This window comes from Dysidea avara, chromosome 1, assembly GCF_963678975.1.
Source record: "Dysidea avara chromosome 1, odDysAvar1.4, whole genome shotgun sequence".
In the NCBI taxonomy this organism is placed as follows: Eukaryota; Metazoa; Porifera; class Demospongiae; order Dictyoceratida; family Dysideidae; genus Dysidea; species Dysidea avara.
In genome coordinates this window covers 60,738,224-60,748,248 of record NC_089272.1, presented here as the reverse complement: position 1 = coordinate 60,748,248, position 10,025 = coordinate 60,738,224, and the positions used below count along the sequence as shown (strand labels likewise).

At 36.4% G+C, this 10,025-nt stretch overlaps 1 protein-coding gene across 2 annotated transcripts; it reads left to right on the top strand.

Annotated features, from left to right (window-relative positions):
• The first annotated feature begins 174 nt into the window (after positions 1-174).
• LOC136239346 (netrin receptor unc-40-like) lies at positions 175-7,480 on the top strand. Of its 2 annotated transcripts, none has more exons than XM_066030082.1 (9): positions 175-304; positions 2,081-2,133; positions 3,964-4,245; positions 4,350-4,613; positions 4,670-4,939; positions 5,043-5,330; positions 5,585-5,688; positions 5,916-6,096; positions 7,227-7,480. In XM_066030082.1, the coding sequence occupies exons 2-9, from the start codon at positions 2,091-2,093 to the stop codon at positions 7,307-7,309; spliced, it is 1,515 nt and encodes a 504-aa protein (XP_065886154.1). In that variant the 5' UTR covers positions 175-304; positions 2,081-2,090; the 3' UTR covers positions 7,310-7,480. The 2 variants fall into 2 exon arrangements, with proteins under 2 accessions (XP_065886154.1, XP_065886158.1); XM_066030086.1 differs by lacking the exon at positions 175-304 and adding an exon at positions 1,159-1,255.
• Positions 7,481-10,025: the final 2,545 nt, after the last annotated feature.

Genomic DNA, 10,025 nt, shown 5'->3' with positions numbered 1-10,025 from the left:
CGCTTATTAATGTAAGGCAGCAGCCGATACTCTAAACCAAATAGACCGAGAAAAGATACCAAGAAACATCTATAGAGTGTTCATTTGTATCAAGAGGTGAAAGCTGTTCTATTTATCTTTAGCTTTGATATGGCGCCGCTACTTTAATAAAATTTGTCACGCCCTTGCCTAATTAATTTTATATTACGCGCTTGTTAATGTTTATAAATGACGTCAGACTGTTCTATTGCGGCAAACACTTTACTTAGCACATCGTGAATTTGGAGCTGTTACTCACTGTACTTGCAAACCGATCCAAGTCAAAGTAAGTTTTACAGTAATTGTATGAGGTTAGCTATTGAGTTAGTTGTACTGAGAGACACGCTCGTTCGCCATGCTCGGTTCTTCAGTGTAGCGATCCAGCAGATGCAACAGCTAGCCGCTTTAACGATTGCTGTTCACTAGTACACTCTATCACTGCACCGTGCATGGTTTACTAGCTTGTTAACTCGAACACTGCTCAGTTTCTTGTTTCGCGCCCTAAAGCGCCATGCACTGGACACTGCGGTCTGGAAGATGGTCAAATTGTAGCGGGGTGAGAGCATGTACGTAAAACTGTATCCATGGCAGCATTGTTACACTGCATATGATCATGGATGATGCATAGCTGCAGTGGTTTGATTATTATGGCAAAGACGTCACCAAGAAAACAGAGCTCCAAAGCATAGATTATCGATAATCTACTGTAGCTATGTCCAAAGCATCATAAACTAGCTGTGTAGCTCAGGTAGCTACTGCCTATATACGGTGGTAGTCTTGGTGTATGCTGTTGTATAATTTGTTGCAATGAACATCTGAGCTTGTCGAGCATTTCTAATTGACTTTACTGTATATAGCCAGCTACGTAGCAACAGTATAGCTATATTTCCTAAAACATTGTCGATGTTGTTCATGTTTCCTTTAGTAAGGAAGGCTAGTCACAGTGTGGTTCATAAGAAAGTTACCCACTTGCCTCATATAGTTATATTGGTGCATATAAGGCATCTATCAACAGGTTTGTTCATCATGAGCTAAATTAAACTAATAGTTTGGTTAGCTTTATATGGCCTCTGTTGTAGGTTGCAATTCTATATGGTATCACCATTTGGTGTAAATGCATTCAGTTAAGGACATCTTATACCGGTTGTACATGGCAACTACCTGAGTGATATGACCATGTTAATACCATGTAAAATGCTATACTATTCCTCCTACATGAGTAAGCCGTTATTGGAAGGTAGCTAGCATCTGTACTCAGTTGATGTTGCATGTAGGTGTTCTGTGCGTGCTATTTAAAGCTGTATCTTATGTTATGTATTGTACAAACATATTCAACTCTCAGCATGATGGGATACAGTAGTAGCTATAATAAGTATAATCAGAGGTGGTCATGAATGACATAAAGTTCTATTTCCTAAATCAATTAGGTGATGAATATATTGGTGGCTACAGTTCTATGACATAATGCAATGCTGTGTAATTAAAGTACTGTACTTGTAGGGTGTAGCAGGTAGTTATACACAGATATGAGAGGAATGGTTACAAATAGTTTATGTAGGCTTGGTCAAGTAAATAGTTTCATAAAAGCTAACATTGAACACTCTAAGAGAATGTGAGAACACACAAGTTAAGTGGTTTCTGCATCCTATTACAATTATGGCCTCTCTTTTCAGTATGTTCTTCTCTTGTACATTGATATGGCTTATGTGCATCCCAGTTTCAGCTAAAGTAATGATTATCTTTAGTAGAACAGATAGATAATAATTCATAGCCCTGGTGAAATTAGCGAGATATCATATGATTCACACTAGTTATAGCTATAATTGTATGAGAATCTTTACAGACATTTGAGTACATCATATAATTGTTAAACAACTATACTGCATGTACTTCATTGTAAAACCATATAGGCAGTAATAGTGGCTGGCATCCACACAATTAAGTTGTTACCTTTATACGTAGCCTTCCCAGATATCTATATTATACTTATATGAGTTTTTTAAAATACAATGCATAGATGTGTTAGAACATATTGTTGACTTGTTTATGATATTCTTAATAGATTTGTCAAAATGTTGAGGAGTTCAATTGTGATCATTCTAATAACAATAACATGTAAGTCATAACCATTACAATTTCTTGTATGTTTATGCATTTTAGTGAAGTGGTCATTAAAATTTAAATACTAAGCCTCTGGTTTTCATAACTATTCATCCATGTACAAACGATCTTTTGCCATGGATGTACGGTACAGTACAATGATTAGTTTACTTTTCTTTTCCAACTAAGAACTCTCTATCATAAGGGGGGAGATTGATCCGAGTTGGGAAATTATCAGTTGAAATAGCATTATTCCTAACTACTATTTTACTGTGGAAGTCTGGTTTTCATCTTTATTCAATGCTTACTGATCCCAAGGCTTTCAATTAGCTTGTAGAAAGTTTTAAATTTACTCAACAGGTAGTGCGGTGTACTGATTGAAGTATATCATTCCATGATAATTGATTCAGTGTACCTAGAGAATGAATTGCTTGCCAAATCTGTTTTAACAAATTTATTCCATGAGTCTCCATAAAAATCAATATCGTCCATGATGGGTTGTCTTTTAGAATCAGTTATAGATATGTTATTAGCAGGAAAATCTATTCATATCATGCTTGCTGAATTCATAACCATATTTGTTTCCATGGTTGAATTCAATTACTCATCAATGACAATATTAATCATTGTCCATTGAAGCTGTATCCTGAGTGTGTGATAGATGACAGACAGTAATAAGATCTCATGCAAATGTCAAGTTTTTTTATTCACACCAGATATTGTCTGATAGGAAACCACAGGAGGAATAAGAAGCTTTGTAACCTTGTGACATTTGAGCTGTCTACAATGTCTTTTTGAAAGGCTTAGTGAATGGATATCCTGGGGTATAGGTTTACATGAAATAGTACCGGTTATGACATAGAGCATGCTAGTCAACTGTAAGGCTTACTCTTAACATTCCATAGAATAGGTGCCACTTATCCAAAATAGTTCTATTGTGAGCCAGCTTTCTATGTACATATGAAATAACTGTCTTTTGTAAGCTTTGCTTTATACAGTAGTGGTAGCTGTATAAGACCAGCCAGAGAGTCTTGTGTGTGTACAAACCAAGTGCTGTAGCTAATATTTAGCAATTCATAAGATCTTCAAGATTGTATTCAGTATAAATGCACCAATATGCATGCGTATGAATGTGGCAACCTAACTGCATAGCTACGTATGCTGCTGATAGTTCAGTTTTATCATACATTAAAGGTGATATATATAGGTGTACCCTTTGTAGCAAGATGGGTATAAGTGTTTTAATGAAAAGTGTATCATAGTAAAAAATAATAGTAATAGTGGTATCTGGGATAATACATACGTTACATGAACACCATGCATGTACACTTGCTTCAGGTAGCTGTGTATGCATGTAACGCCTGTCTGGTTACTTTTAGAATTTTGCACAGTGGCTATGGCTGCTTGGTATGGAATACTGCAAAACTATTTTTGATTCAAATTTCTAACCAACGACCTGTGTTCACAAAGGCATCTAAAGTAAAAATGATTAGATTGTATGGGCAAATAAATTGATAACTGTATTGTATAATACATACATCCCTACCACCAATATTATTACAATTGATTCCCAGATTCAAAACTGGAATGTGGTCATGTGTACCATAATGGATACCAAAGTACAGTACTGCTATTGAGGAAGACATAATTGTTTTGGAATATGTGTGGTCTAGTTTGTAATCGTGTATGCACAATTCAGTGGAAGTACGTAGCATCTAATAGCACATGTTAACAATGTAAAAATCCTTACGTTTTATGTGCTGCTACTCACTAATTAGCTGTATCTTTACATAATCAAATTCTGTGACACTAAATTATATTGTTTCTCATTTTTTGTTTGTTTAGTCCATCCTGGAATATTGGCTTTACCTTTTAGTCCAGAATTGATATTTGTCAATGAAGGGTATCCATTCAATTTCTCTTGTGGTCCTTCTGCTGATCCTCTGGAGATGATCAGTGTAACACTAAATGATAATCAAGTGTCTACTGGAATTGTGACAAGGTTGAGTGGCAGTAGAGGACAAGAAGTGCTATTTCAATATCGTGCAACTACCCGTGGTGACAACGGTACTACCATCACTTGCACTGCCGGGCAAGATATGGGAATTATAAAAGTGACTGTATTTTGTAAGTTCCCATACAGTATGCTTAAATATAAAACAACAGCATTAATATTGACTATGATGTATTGGAGAATTTTAAATTCACTCTGTATTTTACTGTATCTGTAGATGGTCCAGAGATTGCTGAAGGAATGGATACTGCATTCACAATGGAAGAAGGGATGGACTTTACATTGTCAGTAGATGTCACTGCTAATCCTCCACCTGATTCCAGTGTGCTAAAACAAGATGGTGTTACCATAACTAATACTGCAAGTGACCCAACATCAATAGAACTCATCAATGTCAGAAGGAGCCAGTCTGGAAATTATACCTTATCAATCTCTAATAACATCAGCACCGTAGAATTTCATTTCAGTCTGATGGTTAAATGTAAGGACAATGTCATCATCATAAAGTATTATGTGTATATTTACCTCCTATAACAGACTCTCCAATTTTTGTTGACCCTATCCCAAACCTTTGCTTTCTTGTTGGAACTAATGGAACATACAACTGTACAGAAGTGTCTAGGGTAGCAGGGACTCCAACACCAGATGTGTCATTACAATTAAGTGGTGGAGATGCATCACAAGGAGTGATTGATAATGCTGTTACTATTGTTAGAGGTACTAAGAGTGATTCAATAAATATTACATGTGTGGCAAGCAATGGAGTGAATCCAGATGCCATGTCAACAGCTTATCTACAGTTTGCAAGTGAGTAACAATTAATTTTATAAATGTTCATAACATAATCTACGCAAACCTCACTTATTGTATGTGTTGATTTGACTACATATATAATGTTTCTTCAAACTAGATACTCCTGGTGTTCCTCAAAACATCCAAACAGAGGAAGGAAGTAAGCACCTATACATCAGCTGGGCTCCACCTGAGGACAATGGAGGTTGTATTGATACAATCCTTACCTACACTGTGGCAGTCACTCGGCACATGAGACCAACAAAATTCTATCCTACCAGCTTGACATCATTTAATGCCACCAGCCTTTATCCAGGCACAATGTATTCTGTATCGGTAAGAGCTAGTAACCAACTGGGAGATGGAAATTTGGCTGAGAACATTACTGTCAGAACGAGAGCAACATGTAAGTTTATATTGTGTATGTACAAGCCTGTTATAGTATGAACTGTATAATGTAAAAGGCTTTATTTAGAAAAAAAAATGGCTACAAATTTAACCCCTTTCTTAGCATACAATTTTAGCAATCTTATTTGAACCTGCCAGTTATCAGATTATTTAACTTATAGGTGATTGGCAAACAGGCTTGCCGAAATGTATGGAATGATATTGTATGCTATAAAGTTGCCCCATACACTAACGGAAACTTTTTTCTACTAGATCCCACATTATCATCCTTAATTGCTGAAAAAATAAGTGAAAATGCAATTCGTATCACATGGGATGTGAATTCCACTGGTGGAGCAGACATTACTAGATTTACAGTAAGTGCTATAACTATCGTATGCATACACAATAATACGCATTGGGAAAAGTAATGGTGGATAAGGTTTGTTTCATTTGGTTAGATGGAAACTCTCTATAACTATTTAGCAATCCATCACTGCAGGCCTATTTTCCCAGATTTATGATCAGTTCTCCACCAAACATTTTCAATTCTTTGCTGGACTATGTTAATATTCCCTTATTAAAAATCTCTCCTGTTTTACAGATTGCGTACTCAATATTGGGTGATGACAATTCACCACAAAATCACACATCAGTGACAGTCCCTGGTAGCAACAGTGTGGTAGTAGTCAGTAACATTGTAGGTGGCAGATATCAAATTACCATTGTTGCCATGAATAAAGAAAACTTGTCGTCACCTCAGTTGTCAACAGAGTATCATCATGGTAAGTTAAGATCTGTGGTATGTGTGTGTGTGTGTGCTTGTGTATGTGTGTGCGTGCATGTGTGTGTGCATGTGTGTGTCTGTGTGTGTGCACGTGTGCGTGTATGTGTGTGTGCGTGTGCATGTGTGTGTGTGTGTGTGTGAGAGAGAGTATAGCATTACACTGTAAAACTGTAAAGTACAATACATGGAGCAAATATGAATCACTTTACCCGTAATATGACAACGTGTGTGTGTGAGAGAGAGAGAGAGAGAGAGAGAGAGAGAGAGAGAGAGAGAGAGAGAGAGAGAGAGAGAGAGAGAGAGAGAGAGAAAGAGAATATTACGTATTTTCAGTGCACAAATTGATCTGAGACGTCAGGCACGTACCATTGATTTTGTAATCCTAACCACAGGAACAGAACACACTTCATGCAGTATGTGATCTATTCTCCTGTATTCCTTATCTCCTTACAAAGCCACTCATTAGTTATGAGGTGATTGGTAGGCCAATTGGTACCATTTACTTGACACAAATGTTCCCACCATTTAATCTCCTCATAACCATGCAAAACCCTTCAACCAGATTATGTAGCGATTCTATCATCCTATAGTTGCTGCTGTTGAATTTAGTCTACCGAGGAATGTAAATATAAACCGTGCAACAAAAGAATACAGCATGTGCTATTAAATTTTAATTAAATATTGTAATATTATGCAGCTTAAAAATCAATTTGAGTACACACTGTCTGAATAACGTAGAGGTCTTCCTCCACCCTATAGTCTCACTTTGAAACATGCCTATCTGTACACTTGTGTTACTAGCTAGCTTTAATGGTTTGTATGAATTTTATTCTGTACAGAAATTTATCTGAAATAAAAGTGTAATTCATAATGATTTCTGACGCTAGCTGTGTGTAGAATGTTGCACAAAAGATAACAGTACGAGCATTACCATATAATAGAATCTACCAATGTACTATACACAATTAATAAGCGTTGGTGTTTTCTGCCTGTGCTGTGTCAACAGACTTCAGTAGAATGATGGAAAATTACTAGAACGTGGATAAACAATATTATCCTTTACCAAACTATATAACCTATCGTACTATATTCATGTGAATAATCATGTGTTTGCATTGTTTTGTACAGAAGTGTCAAGTGAATCAAAGGCCTCCACCACTTCTCCATTATTGGGACTAATCGCACTTCTGACGATCATAACTCTATTATAAGAAAATGTCATTTATTTGTAATTTAACTTTTTAACTTACACTAATTGTAATAATATAGCCATCTGCGTACATACGTACATTATGAATGCTTGTCAATGATATATTTATTTCTGAATCTGTGTTATTTGTACTTCCCCATCTCAAGACAGTATTATGAATACAAAGCTTGTACATACTATTATTATATAGTTGTAATGTAATAATCTACAGTAGTATTATACTTGTACTTAATTTTTGTATGTTGTATATATGTTGTATAAACATTAAAATATCTACTTGCAGACTGATGTAAAAGAGCTTTGGACATGTTTGTAAAGTATTTTAATGTGTTAGCTATATGTACTATAGTTCTAATGATACATACTACACAAGTTAAGTATCTCTGTGAGCTTGAGAAGCTGTGCAACCTTTTAGGTTTATAATCCTGCACGATTAAAACAGCTGGTATAAAATCGTGCTTGCTGACAGTGGTCAGATTGAATATTGAAATTGACCTGCATAGCTTCTTGACTGCCTGTCCCAGATTCTTCTTCAATCTGGTCCCATGGGAAACATCCACCCATAAGTGATTTATTTAGGCCAGATAAATCAATGGATTACCAAGGAGAGTGGATGGGCTATACTGACAATAGCAGGGACCTGAGTCTCTTCTTAAATGTAATGTGTGCTCAGTGGGCTTGCAAGGCCAAGGCAGCCTGATCCTGCTTGGTTTCCACTCAGGTCCAGGGCTGCTACTATTAACCACACCACCAGAGTGGCATGCTACCAGGCCCACCACGAGGAGATTGGTAGCATGACCTGCATACCTACACTATAGTGCAACAATCTTAACTTTGTAGTAGGTGTAACCTTTGTAGTAAGATGAGCAAGTGTTTTGGTGAATAGGAAATGTTTCAAAATATGTAGTAATCATATCTATACATGCTTCATACAATGTGCATACCTACTGAGGTAGCTATGCAGCATTTTCATGGTATGGTTGCTTGGTATGGAACACTGCTAAACTACCTTCAGTCAAATTCTCAGCCAATGACGTTTGTCCATTTTTAGCCATGAAGATATCAAGTGCTAATGGTTAGATGTATGGGCTAGTGAATTGACACCCCAATTTGGCTACATATAGTATTTGATAGGCAATTAAATTACAAATAATCTAGTATATAGAACATACATGTACAACAGCAACACTCTGCATAATTATTACTAAGGAAGATTTACATACTGTATAATTTATTTGTATGTTACCCTGTAGAAGGCCTAACGACTCTTGAGAGTAGGGGAGGGATATTTTTGTTAACAGTCATGGATGCAATGTTAATCCTTCATCTGACACTATAGTGTACTAACATGAGATGGTGTCACCATAACCAATCTTTCTAATGATTCCACATCAGTAGAGCTTATTAATGTGTGCAGAAGCCAGTTGGTTTACACCATAGATTTTTGTGTTTCAGGTTGACCCTATTAATGTACAAGCATTATGTCTATAAATTATCAAGAGGTGTGTAACTTTACTTCCTTTAGAGGCTCTCCAAATTTTGCTTACCCTAGGCCTATCCCAAATCACTGCTTTGCAATGAGTGCTGGTACATACAACTGTAGGAGTATAGCCAGGGTTTTTCAAGATTTGATTACAAATGCAGGGGTCTGAGGGCACAGCCCCCCAGTCAATGACAATATTAAAATGGTTCAAAATTTAATAGATCTATTAGGGTGAAGCAAGCTATTAAATTCTTGGCTCCCTGTAAGTTCCTTAATTCTGCATTTCACAATACGTATTTCAGTTAAAGATGCATTCCCAAGCTTGTGTTATTACAGTGTAGCTTTCTCACAGTTTTCTAGTCAGATTAAATTGACAAACAGAAGCAAAACACATTTTTATTAGTTGGATTCCATCACGTAATGATGGAGGCTGTTATGATGTAGGATTTCTTGTATTAACAACATGCTGTCACTTTTTTTGCAACCATTGGGAAAGTAGGGTATGAGCAACAGCACAAAACAGGGATAAGCCTCCAGTAGGATGGCTCAAGGTATGATCTGCAGAGAATAATGAATTCTTTACCACAGATACACTGTGTATTTACTCCATGAAGGGAACCACTGGCAAATACCAAAGGGCATCACTGTGTAAGAACACAGCTCTGCTTGTCTACAAGCAAGGCTCTTAATATTAATCTTACTTTGAATACACTTAACATACTGTATCTAGATATTTACATATTTTTTTTTTTTTTTTTATTTATTATTAATACTGTGCAGACCTCCATTAGGGAGTATAAAGCACAGATACATGCAAGAAAACAAAATGTACAACATTTTAGACTATATAGCTGGATTAATACAAAAATAGTCTACAATCCTTTTCTGAAAGTCATCTACATTGGTTGCTTCAATTGCAGTAGCTGGGAGGCTGTTCCATATTTTGATAGTGGCAGGGAAAAAAGAGTGCAAATAAATGTTTAAGTGGGCTGATACCTGTCTGAATCTGTAAGAGTGCCCTCTTGTACATGTGGTTATTGGCATAGGAAGGTGGTAACTGGAAATGGATGTTTCATTATGTAATATTTTAAAAAGCATGATAACCCGTGAGATTTCTCGCCTACACTCCAAAGATGTCCATCCAAGAAAGTTTAACATCCCTGTGACACTAGACATAAAACCATAATCACCAATCACAAATCTTGCGGCTCTACGCTGCACCGACTCAACTAAG

Coding starts and splice junctions, on each gene's coding strand:
- LOC136239346 (XM_066030082.1), top strand. CDS start 2,091: ATGTTGAGGAGTTCAATTGTGATCATTCTAATAACAATAACAT. Junction 4,246..4,349: donor TATAAAAGTGACTGTATTTT/GTAAGTTCCCAT, acceptor CTGTATCTGTAG/ATGGTCCAGAGATTGCTGAA. Junction 4,614..4,669: donor TTTCAGTCTGATGGTTAAAT/GTAAGGACAATG, acceptor CTCCTATAACAG/ACTCTCCAATTTTTGTTGAC.